We start from the raw sequence: 18642 nt of genomic DNA, 5'->3' as shown, positions 1-18642 counted from the left end.
AAGGTTATTTGATTTAAGATTATAATCAGAAAGCAAAGCAGTTTGCGTTGCATCGCAAGAAAGATGCACTGCCTCAGACGAGATTGTCTAGTGTAATTTTGCCTCACGAGCACTCTGGAAGTAAATGCAGAATGGTCGCTGGGAATTCGTCGATAACACATATTTTCAAAGCGCCGATGTAGTCTTAGTCGATTTATGGAATGGAACGCGTCCTCTGTAAATTCTCCAAGCGATGACGGGAAAAGTTTTGTATTGCGCTGACAACAACAGTTAATTTGAGATACTGTAATTGGATGAAGTACAGTTAAGAAGCTTCCGAACTGTTGCCTACTTCATTTTTTTAAATATGTGATTTGCGGAGACGAAAAAAATCATTTTTCTATTTCTATTCATTTGTTCACAAAAAAATAACATGTTTTTCTCTTGAATTGTTTTTTTATCATTAAAAAACACCAAATATAAAATAAGACTAATTTAAAATTGAATATAGGCACAATGCAATTATTTCCTTTTTTGCAATTACAATGTATGGAAGAATGTCCACGTGGACAACAGGGGAGGGGTATAGTCAATGTCCACGCTTGTCCACGAAGGGGGAGGGGGGAGTCTAAAAGCGTACTTTTTCTGTCCACGTGGTATGTGGACAGCCCCTAAGCCATTGAGACCTCTGCTAGCAAAATTGAGGTCCCTGCTATCAAAACTATAATAGAGAGGCTTGAAAGTTCGAAGCCTTTGTAATTCGTACGTTCGTACTCGGTGCTGTGTGCATTGGCACTGAGGAAACAAATTGCTACATAGAGATTGTGTATTATTCACGCGAGGACAAAAGAATGAATCATGAACCTTTTTTTTTCTTACTTGGATAGCATCTGTAACTTAGAACAATTCCACGGATAATCGTTCGAAAAGCAATCGATTTTGTCCCTGCCCGTTTTTTTTTGGTAATGTTGGTTACTCAAAATGCCATTTTCATCTCATTATTGGCGATTTTAGTTGAGTTGATTCTTTCATAAATAGATGCAAGTAGTGGGTACTTTTGTATTCTCATTCATTTCTGCCAAACGGATTGAGTTTCCCCAACACAGACTTCAAAACCACGGAGCCTGGGGAAATTGTCATTGCAAAATAGTTACTCAAAATGCCATTTTCATCTCATTATTGGCGATTTTAGTTGAGTTGATTCTTTCATAAATAGATGCAAGTAGCGGGTACTTTTGTATTCTCATTCATTTCTGCCAAACGGATTGAGTTTCCCCAACACAGACTTCAAAACCACGGAGCCTGGGGAAATTGTCATTGCAAAATAGATTTTCGTACTCGTTTGCGTTTCTGAAAATCGGAATGTTTCCCTAACACAAATTTTAAAACCATGGAGTCTGGGGAAATTGGCATTGTAAATTAGATGCAAGCTGCGAGTACTTCTGTACTCGCTTGCATTTTTGCAAACCGGAATGTGTTACACGTGTAACACGGTCAACAAAAGCGAGCGAGTACAAATGCAACGCTTTGGATCGGTTATTCAGGACTTCAAACGGAAGATATCCGTTCATGTCGTCAGCTCAGCTCACATTGTGTGACATACCGTTTGATGATTTGGCAAAACGTTGATAATTTAAGTTTAATCAATAATTCAATCTATATACACAAAAGAAAGCTCTGCGCAGCGATAGCTGAAAAAACACAAATGATTACTAAGCCAACGGCAGTCCTACGTCAAGCTTGCGGCTATATCATAGGTATAACTCACCCATAGTTTTTTATTGAGATGTTATTTTATTGAACCTCATATATGTTTTGAAATAATAAAAAATATTAGAATTTTTTCAAATGTTCCGCAATCGAGCCCTCAAATAAAATAAATAAAATAAGAATTATAAAAACAAATCGATCACGTTACCGAACGTCCGCATTGTTGACATAGGACTACGAAATTATTTTACTTTATAATGCATCGAAATTCTTGAAAGAACTCTTTAGTGGAGAGTTTCAGTGACCCTGAAAAGGGTCTCCAGATTTTCGTGGTTCTATAGAGGAAATTAAAGATGATTGATCGATTAATCATTCATGCTTTCGCAAGAACAAATCACAAGTTCGTTCTACGGACAATAGACTATATACTGCAATTCGTTTCCTTATGTCAACGCACGTACTGTGCCGAGTATTCATCTCGAACGTTCTTCCTCGTCTTAACATTACATATGCAACAACTTCGAGCCGGTCTTTTTCGCAGTTCACATACAGTCACAGTCGGTCACAGGTCATTAGGGTGCCAATGGGAAAAAAGGACCTTCGAATTTTCGAACGGGATTTTCTTCAAAATGTTGGTTAACGCGGAAACCTACCCTACGCAAAATTTCAGTTCAATCGGACTTCATTTACTAGTTCGCGCAGTAAATTTCAGCAAAATTCATTCGAACTCTAATGCACAAATCTGTTCCACCACCACCAACATTATTTCAAATACCTCAACCACTTTGTGTGTGATGCAAATCTACACAAGCACTCTCCATCGTACGACATGAATTTCGACGCGATGTCTCATCATGCCTTTGATGTTGCAACCTAAATTGCACTGCGATGTGTAACAAAATAACTTCTCCACAACACACTCTCGACCGTCCGAAGTGATTTTGCTCTCGCGCTTCGTTCCATGCAAAACCGCTGGGTGTGTGACATCAGCATTATGAAGGACTGTTAACAGCTGCCAGCTGGAGTGCGACTGTGTAATATAAGAAATGAAGGTCTTGAATTATAGAGACTTTAAACTTTTGCAGTTCATTCGTCTCTAGCCTTGAGAAAGGCCCTTTGAAAACTCTACTCTACTTTACTCCAGCGCTACCACCTCCGCCCTCTTGCCTTGAGAAAGGCACTCGATCCCTCGCCGTCCAGCCCGTCCAGCAACGATGTTGTCCAGTCGGTGTCCACACAAAGAATGAGTAATATAAATAGTGAGCGGCTTCTTTTATGCACAATAAGGTCCAAACAGGTGCAGCTTATGTTCCGATATTTACCTTCTCCACAGTGCCCGCAGAACGAACACTGCATCAGCATTTCGAGTGAGTGATTTACACGCACCTGATTCTTAGTGACATATAAACTGCTACTATAGTTACTCATTATTGACAGCATGGGTGGATATGCAGATGAACACAGAATTAATGTATGGGAAACTGGGAATGCTTCAAATTTTCGCAAATTCGCACTATTTACGGATGAGGAAGCCGTAATGTATGGAATTAATTAAATCTTAGAAGATTTCCGATCCGATTGGTATGCAAATGAAGAATATTCGTTCGCAACAAAAATATTTATTGACGTAGAAACTATTTCATAAAAACGTGACATGTTTTTCGATTTGGTACCCACACTGAAAAACATAATCCTACGCTGAAGATGAGTGCATTCAGCATAACCGGAAAAAAGTCGACCTCGTCAATTTATTCGTTCTATTTTTTCTTCTTAAAATTGCTTCATTACTGATTGAAATTAGGTTTTGTGTTGTAATTTGATATCTCAAATAAGGAATTTTCTTTCCAAAAATTGAAGCGCGAATACTATTTATTTAATCTTATTGAGGTCTTTGAACACGTTGTTGGAAATTCAATGGGCGACACAGAAAAAATAATTAAATACTCTGCTGAAAAAAGTAGAAGGGTCTGTGTCTAGAGGCATGGACGAAAACTTACGGAGGTTTTTGGGGACAATTGCTCTTGGAGTGGGGTTTTTTTAACTGTTCAGAAATCTGTAAGTTTAACTCTTTCAGTAGTTGTAGTTGTAGTGGTGGAAAGAATCCGGAAGCATTAGTTCTTAATAATTTCTATTTTCAGTAACCACAAGCTTTGTGACGCGCACCATAGTTTATCGAACAAAGATATTCGATAATAATTATTGTGCAACGATGCAACGATTATATGAAATTTTCGAAACGAACACAAACGCACAGCTGACGTAATATTTAGTTAGACTATTTGTTGCATGTTGATTTTGAATTGATAGTTTCTGTTGTGATTTCATACATGTACATTAGGGTGCCAATGAAAATTGTCATATCGAATTTAAAAAGTTACCCTCTAGAAAAAGTTCACCAGTGACGCAAAGCGGTCAAAGTTTGAGTTTTTTGAAAACTGAAAAATCACCCAAAGAGGTAGCAAAGGAAATCGGGGTTTTCAAAAAAAAAATATGTCAAATGTTGTAAACGTTTTGCTTCGTATTTCGGAAAAACCAAGTCCCAGAGTGTTGATTTTTGACAAAAATTTGATTTCGTTACAACAGTAGATCTCGACGTTGCATGTTTAAGATATTTGGCATCAAAACATTTTATTTGAAAACCCCGATTTCCTCCCCCCTTGGGTGATTTTTCGATTTTCAAAAAACTCTAACTTTGACCGCATTGCGCCACTCTCCATTAAGTCCGATTGAGCTGAAATTTTGCATAGGGTGTTTTTTCGAGGTGGTAAATATTTTTGTGGGCTAACTTCTAATTTTAGGATCGATTTTTTTCCCATACATTCATTGGTACCCTAATGTATATTTTGTACATTTTTAAACATATCAGAATTCTACTCGAATTTGTACTCCTTATATGTTCCCGTAGAGCATAATTTTAAGTCAAAAAACAGTGAACAGTTCCTTATCATAACACACTAGGTGCTTGCAATGAGCGGCGCGAACGATTCACACAGCAGCAAAGCAACAAAAAATAAATTAGAAAATTTTTCAAACAAACGCTTAGTCATAATACAGTGGAATCCGTTTATAATGACGATTTCCGACGCGCACTACAAACCACGTTCCATTCAAACCACTGCTGCTCGCAAACTACTATAGTGACAAAAACGTGTTTTCGTATGTTTGTAGCAGACACTTCAAGCTACCGAATGCACTATTCGTTTCACCCCCCCCCATCCCTCTAGGGCGCCCTCCAGGTGCGCAGTCTCGTTATTTAATAGCCATACCTCGTAGTTCGTAATATTTCCTCTCTTTCCTCTCAGTGACCGGAAAGTATACACTGCATTTGCATTTCGAGCAAGCGAATTACACGCGATTGATTCACCGTAATATATAAAAATTGTGCCTCATCACTGCATTCGTTTTTCAAGGGCTTAAACCTCCTGATATCAAACCGCTGCGGCCTATATATTTTAATGATCATTAATGACGGCACGATCCATAAAATTATGTGAAATTATAAGCTCTCGTTTCAACGTTATTTTAACAGATCGCCTATTGAATATTTCATAGTTTTCTTCATTGCAATTTGATTGCAAAAAAAAAGTTGCAAAAATCTCGAAAATCCATTTTTTTATGACGCCATTGATTTTTAATTTTCCAAATTGCACCCAATTTACGTTCCAGAGAAAATCAGGGAAAAGTCTGGACGGTGGACGATTCAGCATGGAATAACTTTTCCCCTCACAAATCGCATAATGTATCATTTCCTCAGTTGAGATCAGGATCCAACATTTTCGAGGATGAAAAATGAAAACTGACTCTCCTCTCAGCCGCTCGCTTCGACTAGGACTAATTCGGCACTTGCCGTCGACATGACTTGAATTGACTAGGAATGAATTGAAGAGTTTTAAGAGCACGGATGACTGATGAACTATTCTAACAAATGGTTATTCTAATTGTCGTGACGAATTAAAACAAATCAGCCTCTTCATTCAACCTGACTGCAATTCACCACTACTACTCCACCCTGACATGAATCTCATTGGCCGCGCACACAATCTATTTTAACGTCCATATAAAGTGAAACGAAAACTTGATTTCTGATTTCTGTTTATCCACCGTGAACTCAAACATCGATACATGCACAGCGTAAATGGAATATCAGATATATTACCCCCGCTTCTTTCATGTAGTTGTAGTCAATGAAAAAAGGTAAAAAATAATTTCGACATGGAAGTTGTACAGTGTTTTGAAAATAAACTTCTTTGGAGAGCGTGTGTATCATTTGTCCATTTAACGGTGAAGAATGGAATGAGCACGGAGCTTCCTTAGAACAGTTGGCGACAAGAGAGCTCGAACGACTGTTGAGCCATGTTGACGGAGAACTGCTAGAAGAAGCAGAAACTCATTTCCAATTGAATGCGAAGACCGATGGATTCATAGGCCCCTGCAGGGCTTGACAAAGTCATATTCAACTGAGGATAGTCAGGGGACTATGAAGAAATTCGCCTTTGTATTCAATTGAAAATGAGTTTTGGCTTCTTCCAGCAGTTTCTCCGTCAACATGGCTCAACAGTCGTTCGGGCGCTTAGATCCTATCTCACTCTACGACTCGACTATCTCGTCTCATTCTTCCCCTTCAAATGTTCATTGAATATTGAAGTGACTCCCCCCAAAAATTAATTCGTTTCTGTCTCCTATGTATCACGTATGCATGTATTGATATTTTTCGATTTTCATTTTTCATCTTCGAAGATTTCGGGCCCTGGTCCCCTGATCATCCTCAGTTGAATATGACTGTCGAGCCCTGGTTGAGATTATGACCCCAGAACAACACAGTAGTAGTCTTTTCCTAATCTAAAAACCACCAACGTCAGTCGTAAAATTCATCGGAAACCTGCTGATAGTAACACACATATTGGCATTTATCTAAAGCAAACATATTCCAGTTAGGGCCGCGTTTGCACCCACGTCTCGTCGGAAGCCACCAGAGCTGCGAAGCGCCCACACTCGAAGTCGAAAACAAAAGTGCACAACAGCAGCAAACGCTGGTTCGGGCGATAAGAATTTCGAATTCAGTCTCGGGGGCTCTCTTATCGCAATCAAAACAACCCGAATTGGTTGCGGTTGCGTTTCATTATCTCACTAACGACGAGAGCCAACGAATCAAAAATTGTTCAACAGAACCGTACAAAATTTTGTTGTCAATAAAAGTAATGATAATCAAAATCAACTTCCGAGGAGAAGCGTTATGCCACAGGTTGAATTAGGGTCTAGGCACGAATCCAGCCAACCATAAAAAAACGGGCCAACGACAACAAGTGGATGAACGAACACGAGGCTTGATTGAATAATTATGCTTCGCACTTCATCGACCGGGACTCTAACCTCGGAACATATAGGTAGTGATGTAGAGCAACGGTGTATACACGCCCCGTTGTGGTAATGCTGGCGTTTCATGGTAATGTTACGGATGCAGAAACAACACACACTCTTGATTTGTTTACATTGGCATTCAGTTCCCGAGATCCATCGGAGAGAACGTTTATTTGAATGACTAATTACCTCCACCACCCTTGTGATTGATTCCCTAGTTGAGAAATGTGTGTTTGATTTGCGAGAGATCGATCGATCGTTTCCAGCGTCATAGCAGCCAAAATCTGTGTCCTATCGGACACAATATCCACTCAGCGACGAGGGCACATATGACGAGCGAACAGAACATCAAAGCGACGACAGGAAAACATCCCCGTCGAGATGAAATCCAATTATCCACTCAAAATCACCCAGCCAGACTGTCGACGTGAATGGGATAGGAACCGACACGAGAGATCCGGCAACTGTGTGTGACACAAATCTCTAATAGTTTATTGCACTTGAACTAACCAGTACGCGCGGAAGTGTTTGGTATTTGGGTCTTGATTAGGGAGAGGTTATCGGTGCTACCGTTGAACACGTTCAACAACTTTTGGGTCCTGTGATTCATTGAATTAGAATCAATAAACCAGAGTAAGCCCTAAGGTTCTATGGGTTCGATAGACTTAAAAAAATCATAGTGACCAAGCTAACTCTGTCAAATTTCTAACGAGTTGCAACAGCAGAATCCAAAGCCTTTTACTGCTAATAATAATGATTTACCCATCACGATTGGCTTGCGGTCGGTCGGCGGTGCATGAGAGAGGATCAGCGACGACGGCAGTGACGACGTCAGCTCATCGAATCTGATTGGTGGAATCAAATAAAGTGTGCCAATATCGATTTGCCGAACCGAGGTTTTCAAGCTTCTCCCCAAGCCGCTTCTCAAGCGCTAAAAAGAGGAGGGGGGCTTCGCTTTCGATTTTGTTTGTTTTTGCGGCGAAACGGCTGTCAAAGACAAGAAGAGCCTCGGAAGAAGCAAAAAAAAAACGGCAGAGGAAAATTATACTTACTCACACAAAAAATGTGGGTCAATGACATAATTACAGTGTGCGTGTGGTGCTGCACACATATCTACAGTTGAATGTATAGTTTTTTTTCCCTGTAGACTTGGAGCGCGGACCTTCGAAAAGTGACGGTACGCGCGAATGTCAGGAATGAATGCATTAGAAACTGGCTTAAAATCACACATATACTGACTGGCAGTGCGAATTCGAGTTTTGCGTAGAGGTTGATGAGCAATATTTGACGGCCTTGTTTCGAACTGACCTAAACTGCTGAGGTTGTCAACTTGTAGCTTGAAAAATTCGCACTCATTCAGCCGCAGAACATGATGAAAGTAATGGTAATAAAACTCCAATTATTGACGAACTTCTGATGGAGTCTCAATCAGTGCGAATCCCGGAATTGGGTAATGTCGGCGACATAACCGGAGAGACGTAGGATTACACCTAGGGTTGTCAATTGTAATGCATTATTTTATTTTCATTTGTTTGAGTTTATCAAATGATATTGTGATTACAGCCTGAAGTAATCTTCCAAAAAATAAGCCCAAAATTATACAATGCCGCACCTTTCGGAAAACGCAAAACAGAACATTCGAAAAAATTGTGTGTGGCGTCGGGGGCGATACAGAATTAACCCGAAGCGAACACAGCTATCGCCACAGTTAAAAAACCCTTCGCATACGAATTGAAATGCGTTTCGAATAGTTTGGCGGCCCTGAAAAGGACTGTGGTTAATGTGGTAGAAAATGGTTGATTCATGATTAATTTTTGTTTTCGCGAGAACAATACATAAGCTGACCATAGACGAAATTTGTGTCCATATTGCCAATGCACGTAATGCATGCACCCACTGGGCAGCCACAGGCACGGGTGAATCTATAAACCACCACTACCATTGACGACGCATTAAATTATAAATACTTGCGTGTAATTCAATCATACACAAACACTCTCCACACTCTTTCGCAATGCGTGAAAATAACATAAAAAAGGCGCGCGATGCAGAAATACAAAAACACTCTCCACCAGACGGTATGAAAATCGATGCAGTGCTTGAACCGAACAAAATTGCATCACTGGAAAATTGCAATTGTGTTGGATCGATTGTAGGAGAACAGTCCTCCGGTGTAAATGTGCCTACTGCAAGTCCACAGCGGAAACTTTTCTGCTTGGTGGTGTTGGTTGTGACACATTGCGAAAGTGGCGAAGCATAAACGCAGGAAAATGAAAAGAAAATTGAACCCATTTGCTGCTACTGCTGACGATACGGGTTCTTTCTTTTAGTTGGTGGTTAGAAAACGACTGATTGCTTCGCAGCGTGACAATTTAATGCATACTGGCAGACAGGAGAATTACACAGGAATGGGGCTTGTGACGCAATGTTTGGCTTAACTTCAGGAACTGAACAACTGTACGATATATTTAAAAATGTTTTTTGAACACCATCTATTCACTGAATCCACACTAATTCGTGTGAAGACCAAACGATCGATACGTTTTTCAGTATCGATATTCAGCCTTTCCATGCCAAACCGATATAGCGGTTCTCAGATTATCGTTAAAATTGGTAGTTTTGTTCCTTATCGCAAAATATTGGACCAGAATTTCTTTTTTTTTTTTCATTTGGGTGCCCATTTTTACTCTAGGGTGGTCCGAAAAATATTTTTTTCTCTTTTTTCCAGAATGACTTTTTTTTAAAGATCATAACTTTTAAACTATCTTACCGATTCCGATGATCGACATATCAAACTGAACCAATTGGCTAATCTTTTTGGAAAGATTATTACCCTTGCAAGAAATTTAGATTTTGTTTTTGTAATTACTGATTGTATTTATTTTTTATATTTCACATGGTTTCGAGACCAAGAGGACAACATTTTTTATATTTTTACTTGCACGTCTAGAAGAACATCAAGGTCAGATATACTTCTAATGAGCTGTTTTTTTTTTTGGATTCAAAAGTCACATATTCAAAGATGGCTTTAGATTTTTTTTTACGTAGGATTACGTCTATCAAGAAGATATTGAGGGGGGAAAATTAAAAAAAAAACTAAACTAAAATTGTCCAATTTTGAGCGGTCAGTACTCAATCATTCCTTGGTGGATTCACGAGACGCTCCATTACAATCGTTTGCAATGTAGAGAAATATGATTTTCCAATAATTCATTTGTTGAAACAACGTTGAAATGATAGTTTCCTTTCCACATTTGTGCAGAACTCAAGGTGTTTCCCTAACACGAAATAGAAAATCACCCACCGTGACGATGTTTAAATTTGATTTGTTAGTTTATTTTCAAGTACCCATAACTCTTCGTTTTTATGTATGTTGGGTATTCCAAAGTGCAAGTTCCCTAGTGCAATAAATCCGGGGACGAGACAGTTCGCTCTAGCCGATCTTCTGTAGAAAAACAGGTAAAACAGACATAAATGTAAGTGGAAATAAAACGAACAAACTATGTAATACGCCAAGTGTAGAAGTTTATCGTTGGCGAGAGGAATCATTTTATTTTCTCTCTCATTGTTTGCCTGCCCAGTAGTTGAAATTTAAACAAACAAGGATTGGGAGAAAGAGAAAGTAAGCGAGAGCAAGAAATGGAGAGAAAAAATGAAAGGAAGGAAGGGAGATAGAAATAGATAAAAAATTAAAACAGCAAGATAGAGAAAAAAAGGGAAAAAGAGAGAAAGGGAGAGAGAGAGAGAAAACGATAGGATGAGCGATTGAGAAAGATAGTATGAGCGATTGAGAAAGATAGTATGAGCGATAGATAAACATAGGAAGAGCGAGATAGGAAGATAGGAAGAGCGATAGAAAAAAAAGGAAGAGCGATAGAGAAACATAGGAAGAGCGATAGAGAAAGATGGAAAGAGAGAGAAAGATAGAAAGAGAGTGAAAAAGAGAAAAAGAGAGAGTGAGTTTACTAACATGCATGGATGATTCAAATACTTGCCCGAATAAAAGTATTCACTTTTGTAGCATCAAATGAATATACGAAGCGTGATCGCCTGTTCATTGCATATATGAGCTGTACCTAACATCGCACACCATTCTCGAAGCCTGCATACAAGTTTGAACCGCATATATCGTCCTGTTCTAGCTAATGCAAATAACCGCTGCATAGACAAGTGTAGAGCGATGAATGATACATGAAAAATTAGTTCTTCTTCTTCTTGGATGGCGTTAACGTTCCCTGTGGAACTTTTGCCGTCTCATTATTCATTAACTAGCGTCATTTATTAATACTTAGTTGAGATTTCTTAAGCCAAATAACACGCCTTGAATGTATTCCGAGGGGCAAGCTCTAGAATACGCGTGACCATAGTGCAAGTCGAAGGAAATTTCTCTGACGAAAAATCCCCCGGTCAGAACAGGAATCGAACCCGAACACCCGGCATGATAATGTGAGATGCTAACCACTCGGCCACGGGTGCACTAACACTTGAAACTTTAGGTCATCATTCGGAAATCAGGATTTTCAAAAGAAAAAATTTGATGCCAGTTGTCTCAAAATCCAAATACAGTAGAACCCCGATTATCCGCGGAATAGTTTGGCTAGCTCACCGCGGATCACGAAAATCGCGGATAACGCAAGTAATGACTAAAACAAAGATGTAAACACGAAATAAAAAGATTTTTCAGCATGATAACTATGTTTTATCAATACAGGAATTATTAAACTATTTATCTGTAAGGTCGTGTACACCAGTGATCAAATAATGTGAAGGCCATGACCAAAACAAAAGCGCAAAATCCAACCACTCAATGAATAAATCAGGGGGGTTCCATAGAATTACTATGGAACTCGCTTTCGCGGATAAACCGCACCGCGGATAATCGAGGATCCACTGTATTTTGAAAGAGTATCCATGCTATACCTGGAAAGACAACCGGGAGAACAATTTTTTTATTTTTTTTAAATTGGTACTATTGTCAAGTTATAAGTTACCTTTTGATATGATGCAGTCAACTTAGAATTCCTTCCGGGGAGAGCCAAACGGTCAATAAAGAGTATTCCCTTGGCGTTATGAGGCGTTTGAGAGAGAAAATTCGTCGTAAACGGCCTGATTTGTGGAAGGATAACACTTGGATTTTGCACCACGATAATCCACCAGTATATCAATCGATCTTTATGAACGAAGTTTTGACCAAAAAATGACACGAATGTGATCGAATAATCATCTTACTCTCCAGATATGGCCTCGTGTGATGTTTTCCTTCTTCCGAAACATAAATTACCGTTCGTGGGATCCGTTTTGTCAGCATTGACGACATAAAAATGAATTCGCTGCGTTAACTGAATGCAGTTCCTGAATACATCTATGAAAAGTTTTTCGATGACTGGATTGTTCGTTGGAAAAGGGGCCTATTCTGAAGGCGAAATTTAGATGATAAATAACGCTTTTTCTTTAAAAACACAATTTCCCGGTATATATTTCACAGAATTTATTCCGCGACTCATAGCATCGCGAGTGTTCTAGCTATTCACATGTATCAACACCCGGCGGCGGAGAGTATCCACGGGGAACTTGGGAGGAAAAAACAACGATGTTTTTTTTGAATAGTTGCGTATAGGATGCGTACTTGATGTGTAACAGTTCGACTGAAAGGTTTAAGGTAACACAGTAAAACTTTTTTCTTTGCAAAATTCAATTTTATTATTCAACATAATTGCCTTCGAGGGCGATACAGCGATTATAGCGATCTTGCAACTTCTCGATACCATTTTTATAGTACTCTTTCGGTTTTTCTTCAAAATAGGCCTCAGTTACGGTAATCACTTCATCATCGGTTTTAAATTTCTTGCAAGCGAGCATTTGCTTCAGGTCTGCGAACAGAACATAGTCACTGGGGACCAGATCTGGAAAATACGGTGGATGCGAAAGCAATTCGAACCCCAATTAATGCAATTACACACGAAATTCGGATTTTTCCATTTTTTCACAATAACAAAAGTTGCTTCACTCTCAATGCTGTAACTCACGAACCAATCGACCGATTGCTGTCAAATTTTGACACGTATCCATTGAAAGATGGTGCTTTGTGATAGTCAAGTAGATTTTTGCGAGAGGCGCCATCTAGACGTCAACCTTATGAACTTTTCAGCCGAACGGTTGTATGGCATTTGTAGCAGCAAACGATTTTAATCGATCGAAAACAATTTTTTTTTAGTAATACATGTTTTGTATGAAATATAACTTCAAAATTGGCCATTCACAATAGAATTGCTTCATCTAGATAAATTGTGTTGAGTGAACATGTCATTCCTGTTCATCGCTATCCACAACTATTCTCTGACTCTCTAAAATTGTAAGCCCGTATAAGAGTTAGAGCGCATAGTTCTGGAGGTCAGGAAATAAATAAGCCAGCTTCGAGTGGAACTTTGCACAGATCGTAACATGGGCTGATCAGATCATGGCTATACGGATGGTGAGGCAGAATCTCCCATTCATGGTGGTATATGAATATAAGAACGAGTGTTATCATGACGAGATATTGGTATTAATCGTTTTGTCAATGAATGTGCTCTTCAAACAAAACAATTGTTACTTGTGATAATTCAATCCGGTTTCAGAAACTCATAAATGAATGGTTCTTGTTGGCCTGCGCTTTTCATATGATGTTCTTTTTTTGCACATCGAGTTGAGGGTCCATATTTCGTCACTGGCAACAACTCGATGCATTGCGACACCTTTTCAGTGCTCCGGTACAGCCGCATGTATCTTATTTCTCCTTATTTCACGGATCGCCGCCCAACTCTCGGTCACAGGAAATGCATCGAGGGATCTGGGTGTGAGTGTTCGGTTCAATCATACCCCAAAAGAGTCGAACGCAACCATAAATTAAACGTTACACAGCAGCGCAAGCCTAGATTCGCTGATTATCACCTTGCCGTTCGGTTCCAATAGGTCAGCCGGTCAGGACAACAGTAGGTACTCTTGCACTATCGCGCTTGCCCTCACTCAACCATGGGCATTCAGTTTTTTTGTTCTGCTGTTAATAAATCCGAACCCCATCAACCAAACCAAACATCGTGTAATGATATTTCGCCGTCTGCCCGCGATTCGTGCCAAAACGTAATCTAACCAACTGATTCGCTGAGGTGAGGTGTACACGGGCGGAGAGCGGTGGGTAAGAAGGTGGGTACAATTTATGAACCCCCGCACTCATTCGCGCACACATTTTTTTTTATTTCGTTCACCGAAAACCACACAACCTCGGCCGGCTATCGTTTCGTCTGCGGCGCGCCGCCAGGTATGAATTCCTGAAAGTATTACACAAAAAGACAGCAAGCCACGAGAGCAGCGAAAAAAGAGAAAGAGATCAAATTATGCAACAGAATAATAACAACAACAAATCAAGCGCCCAGGCCAACAGGCGCGGCGCGGCACGACGCGACGGCACACTTTGCCTGGCCGTCGCGCGGCACGTTCCAATTTTAGCTCCTCGCAGGTTCTTTTTCTTCCTCTCCTTTATTTTTTTTTGTTTTACATCTTGTCTGATTTCTTTGCAATTCGGTACACTTACATGTGGACAAACACACGAAACAAAAACCTCTTCCCATACGTGATCAATACTCCCTCGCGCGCATAATAAATAGATCAAGAGCCCATCCTCGTCCCGGTCCCGGACAGACAGAGTCTCACTTAGTGTGAGCGATTGCGGGAGTGTGTGCAGAGAGAATTTGGGGGGGGAGGGTATTGCAGTTAATCAAAAGCCGTGAATCGCGTTATTTAGCGTGGGCTGAATTTTTGAAGCCAAATGAAATGGCAAGGAAGGAAGGAAAGCGATAAAAACGCTGTTTATATTTTGTGGAATTCAAATTATGTGTTTTTTTTTGTTTTTGACCGGAGTCACTAATTCCGCAGTTTTTCTTTAATTGTCGTGCACCGTGCCGGAAACGAATGAGGCGGCAACAGAAAAGTTTACTTTGCCAGGTCGCTGGTGCAACAAGGTTATAGGTTTCCCGTGTATTGTATCTAAAATTGAAGCGGATCTTTCGTTGCTGGTTATATCACACTGAGCGCTCACGTCAGTGATGAAACACAATTGTCTAATGGAAACGCAAGTCTCGCCCCACAAGTTGTCGTGTAGCATTTTGATTCCATTAGTCCACCAATAACGACAACGTCCACTACACTTTGTGCACACGAACAGCAATGAATATTGATGCTGTCCTTCGATCTTGACTCGAATTGCCGCTGGCGATGACCAAACTCTAACCAACTGCACTGCAGCACACATTCACCGTCAACTGCCGCATTCGTGCATTGACGATTATTTCCGCAGATTTTGTAATTGGACTGCTGATTGAAATCAAGCTCTATGATAGCCCCATAACCTCATACGCGGGGCGACGAGGCGAAGGGGGAAGGCAATACGTTGAGCTGCTGTAAGAGGGAAAGTGATATGATTGGTATTAAACGCACAGTGCGGCCGGAAAGCCACAGCCATCCATGCGTCGCAGTCGTCCGTAATCGCCACACAAACGTGTCTGATTTGGATACTAATTCATGTGTTTTTTCTTCTTTACTTTCGTTTCAGTACAAGAGAAATCAAGCCCAATCAAACCGATATTGGACGGAAGGTGAAATTAAAAAACCCAACCGGCCGTATCAGCAACATTCCTAGTAATAATACAGTCCTAAGCAAACGTGATTCGCTGCACGGTTCTAACCATAATAGCTACAACGGCAGCAGTAACAACAACAACAATAACAACAACAACAGTAGCAGCAATAATGGCAACGCTGTCAACAGTAGCAACAACCATTCGTCGTCAGTTCCCGTGCTCGCAAGCAACCACAATCACCACCACAACAACAATATTAGCAACAACAGCTACAGCAACCATTCGACATCACCAAAACTACCGAAAAGCAATGGGCTGCAGCACAACAATCACCACCACAACAATGCGCTGCCGACGCTGCAACAGCACCAACAGCAGCAGCAGCAACAGCACCAACAGCAGCAGCAGCAACAGCAACATCAGCCATCGAAGCCAGGCTACCAGCACACGGTGCATGATCCTCCCCAACAGCAACAACCGCAGCAGCGACCGGAACAGTCCCAGCAAAAGTCTGAAAATGGTGTCACATCCGGCCGGGTGACGAACGGGCGAACGCAGCATAGCAAGCCCGGCAATCCGGAGATTATGAAGAGAAACATTAGGTAATCACTATTCTTCGTTCGGTTGTAATGATTCCCTTCGATCGATTTCATCTAGAGCGATCAGATTCACGTATCTCGTCCCATAGCCATTAGCTTACGATTTAGCACCTTGTCGAGAACGATCATTCTAACATGTATCTCTTACACTCGACCCCGACTTCACTATACTCCAAAAAGTTTGGAACCTGGATAACTTGATTGAACTTGCATTGATGTACTTGAACTGTGGATGGCTAACTTTATCATTATGACTGTAAAGTCATTCTTCTAATGAATTTATTTTCTAAATTTTTCTAAAATCAAATTGATTGCAATACTCCTCTGTTTCATGGGAAAACGGAGATGGTAAGAAATATTATGTATGGCCTAATGTAGGGGATGACATTCCTGAACCAGCCCCCTAAAATGTAAAGGCCATATTTTTTTCGCAACGTAAGACAAACCCCCTCCCTCCCTTAAGTTACGTCACGCTAACATAATCTGTCCACAAAAATTTCATAATACTAGCTTTTTGAAAGCAACGAATATATCAACGTGAGAAATCAGACATCTGCCCAGGTCGGAATCAAATGTTCATACGAAAGTTCTTGATATGCAAGTAGTGACTTCGGAAGAACTTTCGAGAAGTTCATAGAATTTTGAACAGAGAAGGAAAATTAATGCTCACATCACATTCATCGATTTGGGAGTTTGCGGGCTCAATATATTCTGCTTTGACGGGATATCCATCGATCGCTAGGTTATTGCACACATTAGCCCATTATCGCATCATTCCCTTACATACTCAAAATGTTTCGTTTCCACTTCCGGGTCCTTTGTTTTAAGTTTTCCATCAAAGTGAGACCTTCTATGATCATGAGGAAGTATTAAACCTGTTTACTCCCGGGAAAGAAGAACCATCGGACGTTCAATTGGCTGAAAGCACTGAGTCCTGGAGCATTTGTAGCAACGAATATTGCATCAAGATTCAATTAAATAAAATGATAAATTAAAAATATCTATGTTCTTTTTAAAACAACGGTTCTCGTCTGGTCCTCCATTCACATTAATTATGAATACTGGCTTAATTGTTCCTTGAAGCTGAATAATCCCGAATTCAGGCAGCTCGCTCACCCTTTTAAAATCGTGCCCATGAGAGAAAGCGTTCGATGAACAGTGACTTCCTGAACGAACTGCAACGTACATTGGAGAACTGTACTGAACTGCTTCAGCATGAACAAGGTGCCCTAGCTTCATTTTGCATCCTGCGATAACAGACGGAATAAGCTTATGTTTGGCAGCCATAACAAAATCATTATCCGGTAGAATAACGTGACATTCGAGATGCATTAGTCGCTGTCTGCTTACTGGATGCTGTAAAGCCCATTATTCACACGTTAAGCCCCGAATTGTTCTTGCTGCGCTTTCCATTCAGCCCGCATAAAGAGTGTTTTCGCAATATCAGTGTCGGTCCCAGCTCCTAAAGAAACTTATTGTATGAATAGAAAATTGTCAGAAATTTGATTAGAATGTAATCCTAATTTGTAAAACATCTGGAAACAAATCTTACATACCTGCATTTTCATATTTTGTTACTGTCAGTCCCAGTCAGTCAGCGCTTTTCTACCAAAAAGCTCAACGTCGACCCCTAGGGAGTAGTACTACGTTGATACTCTACGGACATTAGCGCCACTGACGAAGAAGCACATGCGGGCACTCTTTGCACTAACAGCAGGCAGTGGTCAACTGTTCTGTAGCTGTGTGGGTCGGTTGCGCTAAATACACATTGTATTGGGTGAGAGTATAAAATATGTTATTCATGATTTCTATTTCAATATCGTTCTAGTCAGCGAGCAGTCAATCGTTCACGTCGTTCAGTGCAAGCTCTCTAAGGAAAAGGGAAACGTTTGCAACGTCAGCCCCGACCTTGTACAACAATTGCTTCGATCGAGAGTATCAAACATGTTATTTTCGATTTTTATCCTCCTATCGCATTCAAATATTTTAGCAAGTGAAAAAGTAATGAGTCTTTGCTAACGCGAGAGTTGATTAAAAATCATTTTTTTCAAAGGCTACGAGGAAGTTGTTACAAAACTACGCAAGCCATTGGCCCTTTTCAGGATCATCAAAATTTCTTTTTTTTTAAATAAATTATCCGAAGTGATAAGTAAGCGAATTGAATAAAATAATTTAGGGATCTTCAACTAAATTCGTCGAGCCTGAGCCATTTTGTGGACTATCAACATCATGTATGAAATCTGAGCTCAAAATCTGGGAAATATCAATGATTGAAGCCAACTGGAGGGCTCTATCAACACCAAAACAATCCAAATTATTCATTACACCTTGTACCTACTCAGCTTGAATAAAGCAGATTTGAGTACATTAACCGGTCTATT

At 40.2% G+C, this 18642-nt stretch overlaps 1 protein-coding gene across 7 annotated transcripts in view; it reads left to right on the top strand.

Annotated features, from left to right (window-relative positions):
- LOC129769711 (RNA polymerase II elongation factor Ell) overlaps positions 1 to 18642 on the top strand; it is a 198333-nt gene that overhangs the window by 170405 nt on the left and 9286 nt on the right. For all 7 annotated transcript variants that reach the window (XM_055772135.1, XM_055772136.1, XM_055772134.1 and 4 more), the window contains exon 4: positions 15635 to 16264. In XM_055772135.1, coding sequence (XP_055628110.1) covers positions 15635 to 16264 — 630 coding nt within the window. The remainder of the gene's footprint in view (positions 1 to 15634; positions 16265 to 18642) is intronic.

The sequence above is a fragment of the Toxorhynchites rutilus genome, chromosome 2 (genome assembly GCF_029784135.1).
Source record: "Toxorhynchites rutilus septentrionalis strain SRP chromosome 2, ASM2978413v1, whole genome shotgun sequence".
Classification (NCBI taxonomy): Eukaryota; Metazoa; Arthropoda; class Insecta; order Diptera; family Culicidae; genus Toxorhynchites; species Toxorhynchites rutilus.
This window is presented reverse-complemented; position numbering and strand designations above follow the sequence as displayed.